This window comes from Anas platyrhynchos, chromosome 12 (assembly GCF_047663525.1).
Source record: "Anas platyrhynchos isolate ZD024472 breed Pekin duck chromosome 12, IASCAAS_PekinDuck_T2T, whole genome shotgun sequence".
In the NCBI taxonomy this organism is placed as follows: Eukaryota; Metazoa; Chordata; class Aves; order Anseriformes; family Anatidae; genus Anas; species Anas platyrhynchos.
In genome coordinates this window covers 12,649,988-12,671,436 of record NC_092598.1, presented here as the reverse complement: position 1 = coordinate 12,671,436, position 21,449 = coordinate 12,649,988, and the positions used below count along the sequence as shown (strand labels likewise).

The following is a 21,449-nucleotide window of genomic DNA, read 5'->3' as shown; positions in this document are numbered from 1 at the left end:
GACAAGTGCCCCCCTGGCTTGGGCAGCTCACCTGGCACTTCAGGATGGGTTTGTCCTCGATGCTTATTTCTGCCTTGGGGTGGAAGAGCAGCTGGACCTGCACGGGGCGCTCGGAGACGGTCAGCATGCCTTTTGGTGGCTGGATAGAGAAGTGGGATGCCAAGTCTGGGATGCTGGTATCTGCATTTTCTATCTTGAAGCTGGGGACAAAGGGAAGGGACAAAGACCTCTGTGGTTAGAGGTCCTGGGTGGCAGCAGCACAGCCAGCACCTCGCATAGGACCTTAAGAAAAAAAATAATAAATGAAAGGGTCCAACTCTGCTTGGGAAATCCCAGATTTTAACACAGACTACAGACAAGAGTGCTGTAAGCTCACTTCAACACTGATTTTGGCATTCCCTCCTTTAAAGACCTTCACAGAGAGAAATGAGTACACCCTCAAATGAAGGGAAACAATCTCAGCAGTACGGGGAGCTTAAATTTCAGCCTCTTCTTTTGGTTCCTGCTGAGCCGTAAAGAACTGCTTATGGCTGCATTCTCTGTTAAAATATTTGAGGTACGAGAGCCCGGATTTTGTGTTTACCCAAACTATGAGGAAGCCAGCATGGGAAAAGGTTCCAGCCATGGACAGGCTGGGACACAGAGCTGGGCAGAGGGTGGCACCGTGCACGGACAGAGCAGGCAGCCAGAGCTGCGACCCACCTGTACGCGATCTCGTACTTCCCTTTGTTCTTCAGGGTCAGTGCTTGCTTTGTATCATCCAGCACCTTAAGGACTCCAAAATCCACGTTGCCGTCTGTACCTGCAGTGTTCCCACAGAGAGAGGTAGGAGATGGTGAATATCTGAGAGCTGCTGGGGGCTGCACCAAGCGACAAGGTACATAAACAAAGTTCTCAGACATCACAAAATCCTCAGCAGGTTTCCCCATCCTGGGAGCTTTCCCCAGCTGCTCTGCTGCCCTTTCTCTTGCTTGGAGAGCACCTGCAGGAGTCAGCAGCTAACGAGCCTGGTTTCCATCTCTCTGCTTCCAAGCACAGATCCACCAACTCTATGTGCTATGCTGCACCTTCAGGAGGTGCCAGGCACTATATATAACTGGACTGTGTTGGTTTGGGTGCATCCACTGACCTTTAGAGATGGTGATGCTCAGAGCAACATCATAGGCCTCCGCGTGGATCTGGATATTTTCAATCTGAACAATCCCCAGGATGTTCTCTGCATCTGAAACCTGAGGCAGCAAGAAACAAACACTGCTCCGACAATTCTCCTCTATTCTTTCAGTAGGTGACAGAATGGTCCTTGTCTCTACTGGCTGGCTCCACCATGGCCTCCCCTTCTTTGTGGGCTACCGGTCTCTTAAATCACCCAACATCCTCACCAAAAGGCAGCCATGGGGGACAAAATCCCAGGGTGAGAGTTTGCTGCCCTATGTTAAAAGCCACAGACGGACTTCAGGATGGGTGCTGAGAACGCACCAACGTCTGGACAACCAAATGACAGCATTCAGCCCTGCAGAGCAGCAAGGTGCTTGTGGCATGGGCTTAGGATGCTGCCCCGTGATCCAGGCTGACACCACGTGGGGACAACACCCGGCTGTCTGGGATGGGGATGCTCAGGGATGCATTGCAAATGCAGTTTGAGGCAGCAGGCGTCAGGGGCACAGCTTGTGTCTGCAGGTACATCTCTCCTTAACTCCACAATTTACTTGCTGTGGTGGTTTTACACTTGCTTGATGAAGCTCAGCTGCAAGAGCACCCTAGCAGTCACCTGGTTTCCAAAAAGCTGTCCTTCAGCAGGAGCCCCTTGCTGCTAAGCCCTGCCCACCCCAAAATCACAAGCAGAAGGAAGCTCAAGAAGCCTCCTCCTTTAGCCCTCTTTGCAGGGTACCCTCCCCGCGCCACCTCCATCCCTCAGGACCTCAGGTGAGCCTTGCCAGGGAGAGCAGGATGCCCTCACCTCCAGCCGGATGGTCTTCTTCACGCTCAGCGCCTTGCTGGCCATGAAATGCAGGTACACCTCCAGCTCCATGCAGGGCCCCACCACGCCTTCATCCTGCGACACCGAGAAGTCCTCGCCGAGGTTTTCCAGCCCGCTGAGCCTCCAGACTGCGGGCAGCGGGTTGGAGTTTCGCAGCACCAGCTTCTTGCTGTCCCTCCTGCAGGGACACGGGGATGCTCAGCACCGGCGGCTGGGCGAGCATCGCGACTGGAGGCAGCTTGGGGCAGCCCCAGGGGTGGGACCAGTTGGGTGTCTGCCCTATGTGACAAGCCTGAGAGGTGAGATCTGGGGACTGTGGAGCTCACAGCCACCACGGGATGTCCCAGCCAGCGAGGAATGGTGAGCTGGAGACTGGGAATTGCTGAGGGGAGGAGAGATGTCGGTCCAGCCCCATCCTAAGCAGGCACAAGGCCAGCCAGAGAGCCCAAACTGCTCTTGTCCCTGCCCTAGCAGATGGTCCCCAAGTGGCTGACCTGTGCAGCAGCAGCTTGTCGAAGTGCACCTGCTTGGGGCTGACCCCCAGCTCCACCCGCACCCCTTGGCAGCACAAGGGGAAGACCACCGGCTCCGGGTTCTCCTTAACGCAGCACACGAGTTTGTCTTCAATGAGGCCAGCTGACGTGGGGTACGCCCAAAGGCTCAGCTCCTAGCCCCCCAAAAAAGCAGAAAAGAGGGTTTGGTGAGCAGGAGGAGCAGCCCCCGGGTGCTGCCACCGCTGCCTGCCCGTCCCCTACCTGCTTCTCGTTGGGTTTCAGCGTCATGCTGGGGGGGTCCAAAAGGAACGTGTCTGCTTTGAGGTCGTGCTCAAAGAAGAAATGCACCTCTGCTTCCAAGGAGGTGGTGTTGAGGATGGTTATCTTCTCGCAGTTGCTGGGGTAGTTCTGTGCCTTGTACCTGCCCATGGAAGGGGAGAAGGCTGCAGCAGAGCTGCTGGGATCATTGCCTTTACCACCCACCGAGGCCAGTGCTGTGTCCTGGCAGGAGGATGCTCTCTGCAGCCTCCCAGGATGACCCAACAAGCAGGCTAAGAAAAAGGAACGCATTCAGGGGCACGTTGCATGGTGGGCTCAGCCTTCTGGCACCTCCACGTTTGTGCCTTCACCTGGTGCCCCTGTCCTAGAAGCGTGATGATGCACAAGACACTTAAAGAAAGCATTTTGCAAAATGTAAATTCAAGTGTTCCTGCAAAAATAAAAGCCAGTCAGGCACATGGCCCCTTCCCCACTGCTTTGGTAAGTTTCTTTCCCTGCAGGGTTTAAAAAATGCTTTTGCAAAGGGATTTTAAAAATAGTTTAGCTTTTCTCATTCAGAAAAGCCATGAGACTGCCTTGTGTTTCATGGGTTTGCTCAAAGTCTCAGGAAGGAAAAAAAAGAAAAGGATGCATTCCCAAGAGGAGTGCTAAATTTAACAAGTGTCCTGTCCCTAAGGTGTGAAATAGCACTTGGAGTGAAATGGTTAAACAGCAAACAGAAACCTGAGACCATTCATCAGGCTGGCTAAAGATCCCCCTTTTTTTTTTTTTTTTTTAAATCAAAAAATAAAGTTTTTATTTCATTCCCCTGAGTTGTAAAATACAGCTAGATCTCCAGGGCTCCCATAAAGATAAGGGATTCATTTCTAATATTAAAAAAAAAAGAAAAAAAGAAAAGAAAAAAAAAGATCAGAGTTAAAAATAGACACACGCCAGCAGCTCCAATGACTTTTTATAAGCAGACCTTATCCAGCAGTAAGTTTCAGGAAAACATAAATCCTATTTTTCTTCCTCTGCAGGTCACACACATACACATTGACAGGCCACATCATAAAGCCTGACTACATTACAAATCAATCAGTGGTTTCCAACACCATCCACAGAGTAATTGCTCGTTCAGTCTGCCATTAAGCTCATTTTCCTAAGTGATGAGTCTGAGATGGGGAGGGAGGGCACAGGGTGCCTCCAAAACTGCCACACAGCCCTGGTGGGGGGCACCAGGCAGCCCACCCCCTTGCTGGAGAGCACCTACCAGTCTCTGGACTTCCCGCAGAGCAGCGGCCCGAAGTGGAATACGCCCGTGCTCATGATGTACTGCTTGAAAACAATGTCACCATCTGCCTTGCTCTTCCTCCGGTGAGGAAACACCAGCCTGGGCAGGGAAAAAAAGCAAAAGGATGAGAAGCTCTAAGTGGAAAAGCTGGCCAGAAAGCCACAGCTCTCAGCAGCAGCTGGGGTTCCCTGCTCCCAGCACGGGATGAGATGCTTGGGTGCTCAGGCAGCACACGATGGGCTCATCGTGGGGCTCAAAGGAGCCACGAGGCAATGGGAAGGTGGTCACTGGGGCAAAATGGGCAGCCCCAGCTCCAGAGGCAGGGGCAGGCAGAGCAGGAGGTTTGCATGGAGCAGCCTTACCGTGGGTCCTGGCTGATGGTGGGGTACAGGCAGGTGCCCCTGCAGTGCAGCTGGTGCAGTCGGTTTGTCCCCAGGATCTCAAAATGCAGCGTCTGGTCAAACTGGCCCAGCACCGTGGAGCTGAAGTGTACCTTCAGTTCAGCCTGGCCACGGGCAGGCACGATCCACCGGAAGCTATTCAGCCTGGTGGTTAAAAAAGATGCTTCAAAATGTTGTTAACGAGAAAACCAGAGCAGGAGGAGGGCTGGGGACTCATTGTCCCAGGGCTACCCGTCTGGTGGGACGGCCAGTGCGCCCACCGCCTCCCTCTGCCCTCGGGGCTCACCTGAGGGGCTTCCCCAGAGGTGGGCCCAAGTCCACGCTGCTTTGGTCCACCTCAGGGGGACGTGGTGGTGGTGCCCCCGTGCCCAGTCCCTGGGGATGTTTCTTGCTCCGGACAGAGCCCCGCCTCTCTTTTAGAGCCTCCCGGATGCCCTCAGCCTTCTCTTTCCTTGACCGGCCTCTGGTGGGGGTGACTTGCTCCTCCGACGCCTTGGCACCAAGGAAGAAAAGGGAGAGAGAAGTGAGACTGGCCCCAAGACATCCCCGTCCTGCAGCCCTCCTTCTCCATCTCACCCACCCTCCACACCCCGTCCAGCCCAGCTCTCTGCCCTGGCACCTTCACAGTGAGCACGATGGGAATATCCATGAGGCTCTCCGTTTCCTTCTTCTCTTCTTCCACCACCGCACCTTCTGGTGCCACGAAGATGAAGTGCTTGAGGGCTTCTCCTGCAGGGGCCACCCGCTTCTCCGGGTAGCGGATCACCGAGTAAAATGTGGTAGGAGGAATGGGAGGCCCCGAGGGACCCAGTCCCAGGCTATCCAGGATCTAAAAGATAAGAGAAAACCCTGTTTGTCCTTCATCATCTTCATCGTCACACACTTTCCCTACAGGCACTGAACTTTTGGCAATGTTTTTATATGGAGTACTGTGCTTTTTTATGCCCGGTGGGGTAGGGAGTCTCCAGAGCATTGCCAGGACCTACAAGTGGGACCTAGAGGAAGCAATGACCACGAGTCACCCTGCCCTGGGACCATTTTTAATGATTTGCAGACCGGGAAAGTCTTGGAACAGACAAGATGCTTGAACAGGGAGCGCTCCCTCTTTCCACCCACACGAGGGACACTGAGAACCTCCCCAGCCACGTGGCTGCTGAGGACCCACGGTGGAACAAGCCTGGGACAAGGCTCTGTGCTGCTGTCACCTGCTGGGACACGAAGCACCAGGACCCAGACCTCAGCCTCAGCACCTGGGCCCCGAGGGGCTTTACCTCCTCTGCCGTGGGCAGCTTGCCACTCTCCAGGATCTTCCCCGTAGCATCTTCTGCGCTCAGCACCTGGATGTCCAAGCAAGGCACCCCGACATCCTGGCCCTTGGCTGATGAGTCTGCACCTTCCCGTTCCGGCCCAGAAAACCTGCTCTCGATTGCCTTCAGTTTTTCCAGCCGCTCCCTCTCCGCCCGCTCCTTCTCCAGCCTCTCCTGGCGTTCCTTCTCTCTGTCTTTACGGCTCTTACGGCTGGAGAGAGGCGGGTGCTGGTCTTCTGCTGGGTGCCTTGCCTCCTCGTGGCTCAGAAGGGACAGCAGAATGCCCTGAGCCCTGTCCCAGGATGACAAAATATACGCGATGTCTTTCTGTGATGCCTCATAGATCTTAAACCTCCTGGCCAAGACCTTCTCGCTATCGCTCATGGTCTTCTGCTTGGCTTCCTCTTGTTCAGCTTTTGGGGGTTGCACAGCTGCCCCCGTGCTGCCATCCGTCAGGGGAACCTTGCTCCGCTTTTTCTTATCTTCCTTGTCACCTGCAACAGTGTCCAGGTGCCCCTTCTTGTCTGCCCCTTCGTTGATGTCTGAGCGGTTGCTGGTGGACACGTTGGTGTTGCTGGTGGAGGTGGTCAAATTCTGGGCAGGAGGAGAGGGGAAAAGAAGTGAGCACTTCAAAGCACCAACCCCAGTGCTGTGGGATGGTGATGATCGAGGTGGAGATCAGAACACCCTGGTGGAGAAGCACTGTGATCAACCAGTGTGGTTTCCCAGCCCAGCTCCATGTTTTCCCGGCCAGGTACCCGTCCCCGGGCACAGAAGTGTGTGGCTTCTTGTGGGATGGTACAACTCAACACGAGGGTCCTTCTGTTTTGGGCTTTTCTCCTCTCTGTAAACACAGCCACCCACCTGTCTGCCTCCGTGCTGGCTTTTCTTCCCCAAGGCACTGTCTTTTTCTTTCCCAAGCTCTCTCTTCCCCCGCCTGGACTTCTTCTTCATCTCTTCTTCCTCCCTCAAGCGTTCCAGTTCTTGCTTGAGCTTTTCCTCAAGCTCTCGAGCCAGCCGCTCCATCTTCCTTCAGCAGACCGAACAGAAAACATCCCTGACAGTCACCACCAGCAAGCTGGGCTGGCTGCAACCCCAGCTGGTCCCCTGCTTCATTCACTGACCCCGAGGCCAGGCAGAGCCATTAGACCACCTCTGTGGGCTTCCCTCAACCTGGGGAGATTGGGAACACCCGAACTGAGGAAAGGTAGGAAGGGCCAGCCAAGTCTGGGTCAAAATTGTGCAGCTCCTCTGATAAGATCCACTGGCTCCCTGCAGCCAGGGCCAAAGCTGGAGGGCTCACTGCTAAAATAATGGAGAGGTCGTCCTCATCTCCCTGGAGAAAAGCTCCTTCCCCCCTTGGGAACTGGTGAGGTGGAACTGGCACTGCAGTGACACTTCTGGCTTGTGTTTTAAAACCCTCTGAGCTGGACCAAGGTCTCCAGCAGCCTGCTGGCACCCAGTGTGGGGAGGGAAAGGGCATCAGGTGGGTGCTCAGGGGTCCTATGTGGGACAGGAGCAGGGAAACCCCTCAGGGACACTACTGGGGAGCTTACAGACCTCTTCTTCCTCTCACGCTGGACTTGTAGTATACTGTCATCAAACTGAGCTTTCTGCTCCTCCGTGAGGGCATCGTACTCCTCCTCATCCGTCTCCTGGAGGCGTGCTTTCTCCCTCCTGGCAGCTTCCTCCTGCTCCCGTTCTTCCACACAAGCCAGGGGAGGAATGGTTAGTGGCTGCAGGCAGAGCTGGCTGCTCTGGGTGAGCTGAGAGGGCTCAGAGCCCTGCTCAGCCCCAGCTGGACGTCCTGCCAGGAGGCAGTGGGCAGCCCAGACCCCTGCTTAGACGCTCAGCCACAAGAGGGATTAAGGATTAAAACATCTCTCACAGGTTCCATCGACAACACCCAGATGGGCACATGGATAAGGCCGAGGGCTTGAGAGAGAACATTTGAGGGGTACAGAGATGGTTCTCACCTTCCTGCTCTTTTGCAGCCGCCTCTCTGGCTTTCAAAGAGGCATAATCCTGGAAGAGGTTCACGAAGTAGATGTGAGGCCGGTTTCTGGCAGCTTTGAGCAGGCAGATGAGAGCAGATGCTATGCTGCCTGCAAAGAGGGTCTCCAGGCCATCAAACACCACTCCCTGGTAGCAGTCACTCAGCTGTGAATAACACCAAAAAGGAAGAGAGAGTCAGCAGCAGCATGCATTAGGCTCTCAGCTTGGCAATCAAACCAAATGTTGACCATCAGCTTGGAGCTGATGCACCTGATGGCATCTGCAACTTCACCCAAGGATGCTGCTGGCTGCCCAGCACTCCCTCCAACAAGTCCCTGAAGGCATCCCCATGCCTCTTTGCACCAGGGATGTTATCGTTTGCCCCCCACCCTCCCGACCCCAAAGGCAGAGGAGAAATGCCATGCCTGCAGCCTTTCTGAGAGGATGGCCCCCAGCAAGTCCTCGGGAAGCACGCAGCTCATCAAACCCATCTCTCCTGCACCGCTGCCGCCGACGCTCAGCCACTGCTGTGAAGGAAAGCAGGGAAGCAGCGAGACGAGGTGAGAACTGGAGGAGCCCTGCAGTGTCAGACATCACAAGGAAAATAAAACACTTTGGGAAAGAGGCAGGCAGCTCCATCTGCTTGGAGCTGGGGTGTCAGCCAGCACAAAGCTTGAAAGGTCCCATGCATTACTGGTGTCATCACCCGTGAGCCTGCCAGGTCCGCGTGCTGCTGTTTCTGGGACTGGGACCCGTGTCCATCCATCTTCCTCTTGCCTGTTGCTGCACTCGCCCGGCTGCGGGAGCCGATGGAGTGCTGGCTGGCTTTGTCCCCAGAGCTGGACTGGCTCGTGGCCGGGCTGTGCCTGGCCTCAGTGCTGGGCTGCAAGCTGAGGGATGCCTCCGTGCTTTGACCTGCAGAGGAGACAGAAGCTTGGCAGGTAAAGCTGCTGGTAAAATGCAGCATTAGGTAGTGGCTTTCAAGGCAGAGATTTTTAATGCACAGCCCTGTGTCCTTCCTACCAAACAGGGCAGTCTGCATGCAGTAGACACTTTGCATGGTAGCTCCCCTATGGATTGAGCCAAGGGCTGGCCACCCAGGAGCACCGTTTCCCTACCTTGCAGCCATCCTGCATTCTCCCCTGGGCACTGTAACACACAGCCGTGCCCCAGCTGCCATCAGCCATCTCCACTGGAGCTACATCTTCCTCGCTGGATATCCCAACCCATCCTGACTTCTCCCTCGCTTGGCAGAGCAAATCCTCCCCTCCAGAGGCAGGGTCTGGCCTCCCCCTGCACAGCCGCCCGATAAAATACCCTAAAAGTTGCCAGTCTCATGTGGAGAACAGCACACCATCCATGAGCCGCGTGACCCGGTAGCGTATATAGGAAAAATCTCTGGAGAAAAGAGTTGATCTGCAGCATGTCTCTGATCTGAAGCTCCTCGGGGAGGCTATTCTTCCCTTTCTCTCATGTTTGTGAAACCACGCTCCAAGTCAGGCATCTAGTGCTTAATGAGCCACTTCAGAGGGCTTTTTCCTCGTTAAAACGGGCAGCGGTTCTGCCTGATGGCCGTGAGGAGCAGGCTGAATTCAGCTTTGAGGAAATATTAAAAAAAAATATGAGAAAAATGCAGGTGTGCTTCACCACTCCTGGGAAAAAGGACATGTGCTAAGCAGCCCATGGGCAGGAAAAAGCGCCCCTGCGTGAGCCTTAACATAAAGAGATTCCACCTAACCAGCGATGATTTATGAGTTGGCTTTACACCTCTACACACAGCACCCTAACAGAGCCGTGGGCTGGCAAACTTCTACTCCGGAGGACGAAGAAGAAGCGGGTGGCTGGGGCAGCTTTCTGAGGCCTTACCGGCGTCCTCCGTCTCCTTGTGGCTCTGCTCTAAGGCTGCCCTGAGGCACAGCTCCCGTGCACGAAGCCCCGCTGAGCTGCTCCTGTCGGAGATGGCTTCGGTCACCACCGAGTCGATGGTCAGGCAGGCCGCACCGTAGCGTCTGGAGAGGGCCACTGCTGCCGACGTCTTTCCTGGAGGGAGAGGAGGAATAGCGTGGTGACACTCACACTGAGTCACTCTTTTGTCCTCTGTGGTTGCCTGAGTGCTCCACTCCTGTCCTAGATGTTTGGCAGCCTGTCCCAGAGGACTCGTGCAACACCCAGGCATGGTTTGGGGTTAAGACATGGTTAAGGAGAAGGCTGGGGCTGCGTCATGCACAGTGGATCCGAGGTCTGCCCACTTCAGCCCACCAGCCAAGCACCACGGCCCCCCGGGACACCCCTGGCCCGGTTCCCCCACGCCACACGTACCCGTCAGGGGTGCCCCGTGGATGATGATGACGATCCCTCTGCGGTTTTGGGCTGCACGGCCTTCTGCAGAGATGTCGAGGCCGAGGTGGCGGGCGATGGCCCTGCAGACGGGGCTGTCGTCCAGCTCTCCCGCGGCGTCCTTGCTGCTGGTGCTCTGCCAGTGCTCTGCTGGGCAGGATCGGGTACAGGAGTCAGCCCACTGCACGCCACCGGTCCGGGGCTTCTTCCCCATCCCCTCAGGTCCCAGGAGAGGAGGATGCATGAAACAACGCCATGCTTGGGGACTCCTCGTGCTCTTCCCTAAGGCTTGCTCAGGTTGGGGTCTGTCCTGAGTGCTGCTGATGGTGCCTGGTCACACTATGGTAAGCGGGGTGGCAGAAAGGGGCCTCAGAGGACCAGGCCAAGTCTCCTCCCATGAACAGCTCCAAAGCCCCAGGGCAATTTCCCTTGCCTCTCCCTTGTCCCTGCACCAGACCCTTGTCAAGATCCTACAGACTTTGTGTGCAAAAGAGGATTCAGGGCCTGCAGGAGTGAAGATGTCATGAGGCTGCAGTGGAGTAATGGGAGATGATGCCAAAGACCTCCATGGAGGCCATTCTGCTTCCATGGACACAGAAGAGGCAAATATCTTAGGGTCATTACCTGTCCAGCGCCTTTTCTCAAGACCTTCCGCCTCCTCTTCTCCCAATTCAGATTTAGAGTCTACCTTGGTGGACTGGTTTTCATCAAACATGGAGAAGGGAATGATGGAGCTGTGGGATGAGATGGTGTGCACGATCCCAGCAGAGTACTTCCCTCCTTGGTCTGAGAGAGACTGGACATCTTCAGCATTTGCTGAGAAAGAAGGACACAGAGAGGGCAGATGGTGAAGAACATGGCCAGGCAAGATGCTCTTTGCCATTCATCACTTTGCATGGCCACATGCAAAAAGGTGAAAAATTCCCCAAGAAGGGAGATGCCCGAGGCACATAGAAGCCTGTCCAAGCTTCCTCTGCCCTTTGTGGAAGTTTGAGCTTGTGCTTTTGTTGTTGGGAAGGAGAAAATTTAAAATAGGATAGCTGGTAATGTTAGACTTGGTCCTACTGGCTGAAGAACCCATCCAATCTTATTCTTAGTGGTTAAGACACAAGAGGATCTTCTGGTTATTTAGAGGGTATTTCCCAGGCCATGGCAGGCAGGGATGAGCTTGCTGTGGCTGCACTCAGGGCTGGTAGCAGATGCAGGTCACAAACCAGACTTTCACCCCAGAACCCCTCCGTTGAGCTTGAAGGCAGACCGAAGCCTGTCCCCGTGGAGAATGAGTTCATGGATACGTGTGCTGGTTCCCCTGCTGTGCCCACACGCAGGGCAGCCAGTGCCAGAGCCTCACCATTGTCCTGGCCTGCTGGTTCCCCAGGCTTGGGCTTCCCCTGCTCATCCTGCAGCCTCTTCTGGTCCTGGTAGTACTCCAGCACCTCTGGGGGTAGCTTCTCGCCAGGGGCACGCGGAGGCAGCAGCAGGGTGTTGTGGCAATCGTACTCCTTCAGCACCCGCAGAATCTGTGCATGTGGGGAAGAGAAACCACTCCTTACATGAAGACCTCCGTCCAAAGCCTGCCAGCAGAGCTGGCTGACCCTGAAAGGCCACCAGTGGGGACTGCCTCCGTGAACTGAAGTGCCATGAGGCCATGGCAGCACACATGCGGGGTGCAGACCTCCTCACCTGCTCCTCGGCGAGGTACTGCTGGTCGAACTCCAGGGAGTAAAACTCGATGGGGAACTCACACGGGTTCTTCACCACCACTGTCCCCTCCGCCCCGCTGCTGTACGGCAGCACTGGTCCCAGCTCAAGCACCGGGGGGTTGAACTCCAGCTGTGGCTCCAGCCCGTGTCCCGAGACCGGCAGCTGGAAGTGCTGGCTGCTCTGGCAGATGTTAACCTTCAGCTCGCCTCTGTAGGATCTCTGGAAGGAGAGAAGGGCAGAAGGCTCCTACAGGTAGTCCCAGGTGACAGAGACTCCACTTCAACCCTTGCTCCAAGGTTGGGGTGTTACTGGTACTTCTGAGGTGAGTGGAAAACATATTTATTCATAGTGTGGGGGTTCTACAGCACACAGCATCTGCATGCTGCTCTGGGTGCCTGGGGTGAAGCAGGAGTGCAGTACAACTGGGTGCCCTGGCGTCAGGTGGCTCTAAAATAGTCGGTCAAATGCTTTCAGCTAGTCACACAGGAGTGCAATACCCAGGAGCAAGGTCCTCAGCAGCAGGCTCCTGCAGGCCCTGGAGCTGCTTCACCTCCTTGCTGAGGTGATGATGCCCAGACACGGAGTTCTCAGGCACACATCTGCCCATCCTGTGGCAGACACCTGCCCCTCTCACCTCTTCTGTGGGTGAAAACCTGACCCGCACATTGCATCGCTGCCCCGGCACGAGGTCTCCAGCCAAGGGCAGTGCCTCAAAGACGCAGGGCTTGGCCTTCGCCTCCTGCTGCAGCTTCCGACGTACGCTTGCTGGCAAATGCTTGTCCACCTGGGCACAGAAACCAACCCCATGGCAGGATCTGCAAGGACAGACCCACCATTCCTGCACTGCCCCCGTGCTGAGGACAGGGAGGCTCTGTCCTCAGAGGAGGAGGAAGGGGTGGAGGTGGCAAACAAGTGCAGCACCAGCCAGGGAACGGGTCCAGGTGAACCAGTCTCACTCTGTCCCCTCCATGAACTGTAGCCCAAGTGCTCAGGCAGTTACAGGGGAAGAAAAGGCGAGAGAGGCCAAGGAGACACAGCTGAGAAGCTGCATGTTGTGTTGTCATTGCTTTACCTTCTTAATAGGCTCCGTTATGGTGATGTGCCATTTACAGGGGACCTGGAACTGATTGTGGAGCTGGATGGTTTCTTCCCGACACTGCCCACACTGCACACTGCAGAACTCCAGCCTGTCCCTGGAGAGGCTGAGGGACGGCAAAGTCACCGTGGCACGAAGGCAGATGTGAAACGTGGGGCCTCCCGCTACCTAGCGAGGAGCAGAGCATCCCGCTGAGAGCACAGACAAGACCCACTTCTGTGCCCCCTCCGAGGTGGGCCCCCAAAAAAGGTGGCACGGGCACGGGAGTATGCAGTACCTTGATGGGCAGGAGCACGTCCACCGCTCCCAGCGGCACGTTGGCGCTCTGCGGGTCGAAGCGCACCTCGAATGTCTCGGTCTCGCAGTACGGCAGGTTCCTCACACGGTCCAGCTCCACGGTGAAACCTTCAAGAGGTGAAAATAAAGCAGCTGAGACACACAAGAGACAGGAAATGTGGCCCCAGCATGCTACGGCCATATAGGTGTGGATGCTCTGTGAAGTTCTTTTTGTTTCTTGGATGACACCTTGGAGGAGACACCTGACCACCTCAGGCACTCATGGTTTGATGGAACTACAGCTTTATCTCAAACCCTGATTTGGAAGCCTCCTTTGATACAACAGAAGACCTCACAAGCTGTTTCCTCAATTAAGGACCAAGAGAAGTGTTTTGGCACTTGGAACTGTACACCAAAGCACTTCTGAACCACAAGGGGTCCCTCTGTTTGCAACACAAGCCCACAGAGTGCCCAAAGCCTCAGGTGGAGCTCATGGCACCCAAGAACAGGAGATGCTGAGAGGTGACCGAGGTGATGGGGCCACCTCTCCCCTGCAGCAAAGCATTAGGGCAGTCAGGGACAGGCCAGGTCTCTGGCCAGAAGAACTCAGGCTCGAAAGCACCAGGCTGAGGAGGAACAAGCTGTACAAACAAGCACTCAAATCCCTCCACATATCGAGCGTCTTACACCTTGGGAGATGGCTCCTTTGAGCCCACGTGAAGCGTCTCCAGCCCTGGGTACCTGTGTCACGCAGGACCCGTCCATCTGCGTGGAAGGACACTGGGAACTGCCCGGTGTTGGTGACCTTGACGATGTGTGCGGGGATGTTACCAAGAACGACGTAGCCAAAGTCCAGGATGTACTCGGGCAGCTGGGCTCTGAAAGCAGGAATAAGCAGGAACCCTCAAACCAGAGCTAGCAATGAGGCCTTAAAACAAAAGGAAATATGTTCAAAAGGGCATAAGTGTGTGTGGATACTGGTCACAGCCCCTCTGCTACAAAAAGCTGTTGCAGATAACTGCACTGGACCTCCAATGGTCTTGGTGGAGTTGGTGGTACAGACCAGGCATGAAATTGCTCCAGGACCTTGTACTAAGACTTGGGCCCACAGGAAACCTTCACCAACCACCTGTATCCCCAAAGCAGCACCAGTAAACACAGTAACCAACAACAGTGGTCACTTCCAACAAGGTCACTTCCCACAGTGACCTTGTGGGAAGGTCTTTTTCTAGAGCAATCTCACTCAGGGAAACACAAAAACAAGCTGTTTTGCAGAGTGTCTCCTTCCTCAGCCATTTGTTGGATGAACGACACCAACTGTGAGTTGCTTCTTTTCCAGAGGTTCCATGGTGCCCACCGTGCCTGGGTGGGGTTAATGGTCTGCACTGGAGACCCCTTAGGGCTAAGAATGGAGCCTGTATGGAGCCGAGCACCTTCAAATCTCATGGGTGGCAGTGCAGAGGGGATGACACTCAGGCATCCACACTTCAAATCCCTCAGGATCAGGACCCTCCTGGAGTCCCCAGCTCATCCCAGCTCTGCAGGAGCTCTCAGGAGCAGAGGAGCACCGCTGGGTGTTACCCTCAGGGCACCCCGAGATGGGGACCAGGATTCCCCACTGACCTGAGGAGCCTCCGACGAGCACGCTGGTCAAAGACCGCATCCTCGGGGGGACAGGAGGCGATGAGCTCCTGCTGCTCCAAGGCGTGTTCCTCTATGAGCATCTCCTCCAACCGCATCTGCAGCCGCGTGTTGAGCTGAGGGGAGTAAAGACAAAGGTTGGCAAAAGTCCTTCCCCAGCCCAGCCTGCTCTTGTTGAGAGGGGAGATGAGGTCCTCCTGTCTCAGGGTCTGCAGTGCCTCCTGCTCCCTTCGCCAGGACCTCATGTCAAAGGAAATTAACTCAGCATCTTCGCCTGCCCAGTCTCTATTACAAAAGCTGATCTGGCCAGACAAATGTGCAGACAAGCCAGGAACCTCGTGGCGCTCAGTCAGTGCCACAGCAGCTCGGACAAAAGCTCTCTGGAGACAGGAGCCACCACAAAGCTGGTGCTTTTAGAGATGAAGCTCCCAGCACAAGCCCAGGGCACCATCAGGCTGCTGGCCCCAGGTTCCTTCGCACGCAGTGGCACCATGCTTTCAACGCTTTCTCATCCAAATAACAAATGCAGCAGGAGAAGGCTCTGTGAACTGGCCTGGAAGCCTCTGGCAGCTCAGGAGTGGGGTGAAGTAGGGATGCAGAGCTGCTGCTGCGGATGTGCTCGCTAGGAACCCAAACCCCAGCCTCTAGTAGGACACTTGCAAGGTGGGCAACGTGAGCAACCCCTCGGGATGATGCTGGGATGACGCATGGCCAGGAAGGTCCCAAGTGCCGGTGGGACATGCACGGCCCTGCTGCGGGTGTGGGGTGGGCAATGAGTGCAGCAGGAGGGTGGCATGTGCCACACAGAGCAGCAGCCGTTCTCACCACTGTGCTTGAGTCATCCACAGGCAGCTCAGTGGCTGTGGTCTCCCCCAGGACAAGGGCTTCATCTCTCTGTTCATCCTTCTCCATCTTTTCTTTCGCCTCCTTGAGGACCTTCTCATATTTCTCGTGCCCTGAAGAAAACATCCAATAAATAGAGGTGTGGGCACAGCGCCAATCCCATTTAAGCTGGGAAGCCCCTCTCCTCTCCCCTGATGTTGTCCTCTCTGCCAGTAGTCTGGGGCAGGTGGATGCTGCTCTTCCTCTCTGATTTGGGATGCTCACTTCTACCCACCATCCTCCCCATATAGGAACATGTCATCCCGCACAGTGTGATGCAAATCTGCCCCTGCCAAAAGCCCTGCTGCTCTGTATTACAGCTTTCCCGAGCATTTCTGTCCAGCTATCATCTTTCCAGCCAACAGATATGCTGGCAAGCTCTGCAGGATGCTTCTTGGGGCAAAGCCACATGGCCTCCTCTGCTAGAGACCCAAGAAGAAGGCAGAGGGCTGAGCATTGGGGGCTGACAGCCCTGAAACCTCCAAACTTGGTGTGAGCTGGGCGTACAACATGGGAGAAAAACAGGAGACGTTCCTGGGGCCAGGGACAGCGCTTACCTTTGGTATTCCTGGGCAGATCCAAGTAGATCCTGGGAAAGCTCCCCTCTCCTTTCAGGGTGAATTTCTCTGGCTCCAGGTGACCCACTTGGATCTGGAAAGTCTTGCAGAAGACTCCAGGCACTCCCGGCAGGTAGGAGATTTTCAATACTTGCTCTTTGCCAGGTCCGATGTAACCCTGCAGGGTGTGGGACAAGAGGGGGGCTTGGTGATGGGCAGCTGCCGGGGCTGATGCCGTTGAAGACTCAGCTGTGCCTTCAGAAGCTCGCAGCAAGAGGGCATCAGCGTGTCATCCTTGTAGGAGACGGGCAGGAGGAAATGGGAGAAACTAGAGCCCTTTGGGCCACTTCTTCCTAAAGGGACACGGATGGGGAATGCTGCTCCGGCTTGGAGATAACCACACAGCATGCAGGAGCTGGGAGGAGAGATGCTCCTAGAGCAGCCTGCTCCTGCACAGAGCCCCGTGCTGCATCCCACTGCCCTGCACTCCTCTCCTCCTTGGCCGCCCCACGAAGCTCCTGCGGAGCAGCACAGCTGGAGCCTGAGGGACCTGCATCAGGGCTTCCAATTTCTGGCAAAGGAGCTGCACGTCCGAGCAAGAGCAGCCAAAATGCACAAAATGCACGAGCTCAGACATCACTGCTGGGGCACAGGATGGGTCTGGTCCCAAAAAACAGCCAAGAAAGAGGAGGAGGAGGTGCTGGAGATGCACAGAGGTTAACACAGGTCTCCCATTTCTGTTGTGTGGGGGCAGGACAGCTCGTGAGGGGCAGACTGGTGCCTTCAGGTGGCTCCCCTCCCCTGGGGTCCCACAGCAGCTGGGATGGGTGTGGGACACGATGCAAAACACCAGCTTGGTGTGGTGCTGCCAGCAGCCGGGAGGAAAATGAGCTGAGCTGGCAGCGAGGGCTCCTGCTCAGCACATGGGAAGGAGCCTTCAGCCTCACCTGGCTGGGGCAGGCAGCTCTCCTGGGGACAGGGGCAAGGGGGGGACCTGCAAGGAGCCCACACCATGTGGCTCCAGCACCAGCACAGGCAGAGAGCTCAGCAGCCAGGGCTGAGAGCTGCCAAGTCCCTCGTGCAGAGCCTCCTGCCCCCATAAGGGGCTCAAACAGGACTTGACCTTCCATCCCTAAGCAGCTTACAGCCCTCGCTGCTGGCTGGTTTGGTGTTTAGGTTTTCTTTTTCTCCTTTTTTTCCCCTATAACCCCTCTCCCAGGCAGCAGGACATGGGGCCGGGGTGCTACCCCTGCACTCACCGTGCTGGGCAGGACCAGGGGCACGCCGGGCAGAGGGCTGTCTGCGGGGGCCGTGCTGGGGCTCAGCACCTGGTACTTGAATCCCACCTTCCCGCTGTTCTGCAGGGTGAGCTCGGCTTCCGTGACTTCGTTAAAGAGCTGGAGGGAGGACAGAAGATGAGTGCTGACCCACAATGGTAGGATGATGTTAACCTGGGGAACCCACAGACGCAGGACCCAGGAACAGATATCCATGAGGGCTCACAGGGGTGCAATAGCAACCCCATAAAGCTCAGCAACAAAGCAAGCAAGGAGGACGCAAAGTCCTCTGCACTTTAAGGCATCATCTGTCAGATGGCTGAGGCACCAAAGAGGAGGACTCCTTCCCCTAGAAGCTGTTCTTGCCCCCTTGCTTTAGGGCAGGGCATGGCCAATCATCTGCTGCTCCTATCTAGTGAGCAGCCCTCAGCTAGCACAGGGAACCTGCTTTGCAAAGACCCCTTCAGCCCCCAATACCCATCTCCAGTGAAATTTGCTCCTCAGGGCTCCTTCTGCTTCTCAGGTTGCTCTGCAGGAAGCAGAGCTGCTTTGGGACCAGCCAGGGCCAAAAACTCCACCAAAATCCGACAGATCTGGGCAGCTGCTCCGGTCAGCAGTGCCAAAACCCAGCGGCTGCTCTCTTGGTCATTGCCCCACCACTTAGCTGCAATATTTCATGTATTCTTGGCAAAATTCTTTCCCTCTACACTGACTGGGAAGTTCAAGTTAACTTCCTGCCTGGTTTCTTTTGTTGCTTGATCAAGAGCATTAGAAAAGAGCATCTCCTTGGGCCTCAGCTGTTAGGAGCTTCCAGACCAGGAGCGGCTGCGGTACCTGCAGCCCGCAGTCGATCTCTCTGATGTCGAAGAGGTAGCTGAGGAGCGAGGCCTCCCCGCTGAGCGCCACCTCGTAGGTCGGGCCTCCCTCCACCTCGCACAGCGCCGTGACGTGGGCCACCAGGTTGGCGTGGCCGAAGAAGGTGATGGTGACCCGCTGGCTCTCGCCGGGCTGCAGCACGCCGTACAGAGGCAGGATGTCAAAGACCTAAAGGAAGGGGAGATCAAGATCTGGAAAGCCAGGATGGATGCAGAAGAGCCTCTGCAGAAAACTCCTAATCAATGCCCGCTGTTGATTAACTCCAACAGGATGAATAACCCTGCCCCAGCTGCTGCGCAGGGGAGAACCTCGGCCAGCCCTAGGATGTGTCCTGCACAGCATTTCTGGGCTGTGATGCTGTGCTCGGGGCACGAGGCCACTCTGAGAAGCACCAGGGCCATTGGTATGCCACGCTGGAAAGGTGGAAGGCAGGCAGGCAGGGCAGATCCCCTCTTACCTCCTCCACACCCAAGGCGAGGGGCTCGCTCTCCGCAAACTCCATCAGGTCCCTGATCTCCACCTGGCTCTGAGACTCCGCAGCACTTGCCAGCTCCTCGGCAGCAGATGGCAGCAGCTGGAAAATGCCCCCCGGGAGCTGCAGCAGGCTGTACCCAAAGCTCAGTCATGGCAAAGACCTCGAGGGCCTTTTGCACCCGCTGCAGGCAGACCAGACACAGGCTGTGCAACGCAGCACCCCCAGGTTTATTCCTGCAATTGTCATTTAGTGTTTCCCCTGCCCAGGACAGCTCCCCTTCTCCTCCTCACTCAATGCTTCAGCACCAGGCTTGTGCCCTACAAGGGAAGATCTGTGTTGGGCATCGCCTTCAGAGTGAGCCAGTGTTAGCCATCCTGTCCCCTCTGCCACCTCCCCAGCAGCAAACCATGGACTGCTCCTGTTCAAATGCTGCCCAAGGATCACCCTGAGCCCCCAAACCCACACAGGTTAGGGTTTCCCTGCCAAAAGTAGGGACACGGCTGCAAGCAGCATGCATCAAAAACTGAAAGATAAGGACTTGGGAAGTGCTTGGGCAGAACTATCCCACTTCAGGAGGTGCTTGGGTTTCATCTCGCATGCTCTTCAGAGCTGAAAATCTCCACTGCGGAGTTCTTCTTGAACATCCCCACCCCGAACAAAGCAGCCGAGATGGTTTTCCATCTCACAGATGGTTCTCTGTGGTATTTAACCTCAAAAGCACCATCTTTCAGAGGGAACCTCGTCCCTGGGCTTTTGACCCCTGTTTATAAATGAGGGCTTTGTAATTGCTCTTGAAGTTGAAGAACGTGTGCTTCTTCCCTGATGTGAACAAGTGCTTCGTGCTGTGGTCTCCACTTCAGCAGTAGCTGCAGGAGTATTTCTGGGACATCCCCAGACCCAATTAGAGGCTCAGCCTCCCCAGCAGATAAAGCACAGGGGTGGGCTGAGTTTTCTCAAAGTCTTCTTCTTCTCAGGAAGAAATTACAAGATTTGTACTACCTCAATACACTTTACAAAGTATTTTTTTTTCTTTTTGGCCTTGTATAGTTTAGTTTTTGGTCAATTACAGAGCTTTCAGAGAACACGCAACCACTGCTGCTTGCTTTAGCAGTACAGGGCTCCAAGCACAGCTCTCTGCCCTTCCCCTTAGCCCTGAAGGAGGCAACAGTGGGATTATTTCATTTCCAGCCCTGCCTACACCTCTCTACACTTTGATACAGACATGACTCCTGGTTTCAACACCCTTTCTGTAATCCTCATGTTTTTAAAGCTAGCAAAGCTTTGCCAAGTGTGCATTCCCAAAGGTGCTAACCACTCCACTTCTAAACTTATATCTCCCTTCTCCCCAGGAAGGCCGTGCAGATACTGCCTTGATACATTGACATGGGCAGAAGATAAAACTGCAGTACAGATCTGAAGCAACTTTGGATATTACTTGGCCACGTCCACTTGGATTTCCTCGCTTTGCCTGTGCGTACATGGCATTATTTCCTGAACCTCTCATGCTTACTCACATCCTTTTTTTTTTTTTTTTATCTCCCAGGCTGCAGACCAAGGTGCCAGCCCCCACCACCACCGAGGTCAGCCTCTAAAGCAGCAAGGCTCACCAGCAAGGGCAGCAAACCAAAACCAATTCCCAAAGTCAGGAGACGCCAGCCTTTGCCCACAACCCCTTGTTGTAGAAAAGCACCCATCTGCTCTGTGGCTGTCACTGCAATACCCACAGGGGGAAGCAACACAGGTGGTGGGTCTACAGGGGAATCTACCTCTGCCTCCAGCGAGTCATCTGCATCTGCTGGCTCTTGGGCAGGGTCTTCTGCTGCTCCCATGGCCTGGGCTGGCTCCTCCACACCCACGGTCCCGCAGATGCTCTCTGTGGATGCTGAGGGCTCCACTGTGGCTCCCTCCTCCTGCGGTGGTTCAGGTTGGATGAAATATTTAGGTACCGGAGGGCTGAACCTGGAAGATAAAATGGTTGAACATGGACCTGCAGCGGGAAGGAGGAAAGCCTGCGTAAGATGGATGAGCCCACGTGGCCCTTTGGCAGGATGCTGGGGATGAGCCTGGTGGCCATGAGCTGGTCAATGCTGACGAGCACCAAAGCACCAGCAGCAATTAGCCCTGTGGGGAAGAAAGCTTTGGTCATCTTTAACCAACACACTGCAAATCTTGTGTGGTGATTCAGCTCCTGACATGCCGTGGGCACTCCCTATCTGGCAGCGTGATCACCCAACAGTTTCTAAACACAAACTGAGGGATTACTAGATGGGATCTTAGTGCCCACCTTTAATAAATCTCTGCCTAGTGAGTATCTGGCTACTGTCTATGCCTGGTGTTTGCTCCTGGATTGGAAGCTTTCCACCACCCCAGAGAGGTCCCACCTGCCTCGGCCTTTGGGTGGACTTGGGGCCTCACCAAGACCCTGGCAATGTCCGAAGGGCAGCACAAAGCAGGGCCGGAGGGCAGGGAAGCATTTGCTTGCCCCTCACAGCAATGCCCATCCATGGCCCCACCTGCACAGAGCTCTCTCCCCGAGCTGTGGCACCCCAGTACATGTTGGGGTGTGCTGGTGGGAGCCCCTGGAAGCCCCCCAGTGCCGCA

General features: G+C 55.5%; 1 protein-coding gene across 1 annotated transcript in view; it reads right to left on the bottom strand.

Annotated features, from left to right (window-relative positions):
- The window catches only part of HYDIN (HYDIN axonemal central pair apparatus protein), a 113,335-nt gene that overhangs the window by 18,833 nt on the left and 73,053 nt on the right, over positions 1–21,449 (bottom strand). The window contains exons 24-55 of the mRNA XM_072043947.1: positions 20,615–20,807; positions 18,831–18,947; positions 18,332–18,541; positions 17,480–17,617; positions 16,221–16,398; positions 15,607–15,737; positions 14,764–14,897; positions 13,882–14,018; positions 13,142–13,269; positions 12,841–13,032; positions 12,403–12,552; positions 11,748–11,987; positions 11,416–11,584; positions 10,689–10,880; positions 10,047–10,214; positions 9,594–9,767; positions 8,434–8,642; positions 8,153–8,305; positions 7,709–7,892; positions 7,293–7,434; positions 6,597–6,762; positions 5,697–6,326; positions 5,045–5,254; positions 4,712–4,917; positions 4,387–4,569; positions 4,004–4,123; positions 2,734–2,893; positions 2,473–2,645; positions 1,958–2,156; positions 1,130–1,229; positions 703–802; positions 32–200 (exon numbers count right to left, since the gene is read on the bottom strand). Coding sequence (XP_071900048.1) covers positions 32–200; positions 703–802; positions 1,130–1,229; positions 1,958–2,156; positions 2,473–2,645; positions 2,734–2,893; positions 4,004–4,123; positions 4,387–4,569; positions 4,712–4,917; positions 5,045–5,254; positions 5,697–6,326; positions 6,597–6,762; positions 7,293–7,434; positions 7,709–7,892; positions 8,153–8,305; positions 8,434–8,642; positions 9,594–9,767; positions 10,047–10,214; positions 10,689–10,880; positions 11,416–11,584; positions 11,748–11,987; positions 12,403–12,552; positions 12,841–13,032; positions 13,142–13,269; positions 13,882–14,018; positions 14,764–14,897; positions 15,607–15,737; positions 16,221–16,398; positions 17,480–17,617; positions 18,332–18,541; positions 18,831–18,947; positions 20,615–20,807 — 5,755 coding nt within the window. The remainder of the gene's footprint in view (positions 1–31; positions 201–702; positions 803–1,129; positions 1,230–1,957; positions 2,157–2,472; positions 2,646–2,733; positions 2,894–4,003; positions 4,124–4,386; positions 4,570–4,711; positions 4,918–5,044; positions 5,255–5,696; positions 6,327–6,596; positions 6,763–7,292; positions 7,435–7,708; positions 7,893–8,152; positions 8,306–8,433; positions 8,643–9,593; positions 9,768–10,046; positions 10,215–10,688; positions 10,881–11,415; positions 11,585–11,747; positions 11,988–12,402; positions 12,553–12,840; positions 13,033–13,141; positions 13,270–13,881; positions 14,019–14,763; positions 14,898–15,606; positions 15,738–16,220; positions 16,399–17,479; positions 17,618–18,331; positions 18,542–18,830; positions 18,948–20,614; positions 20,808–21,449) is intronic.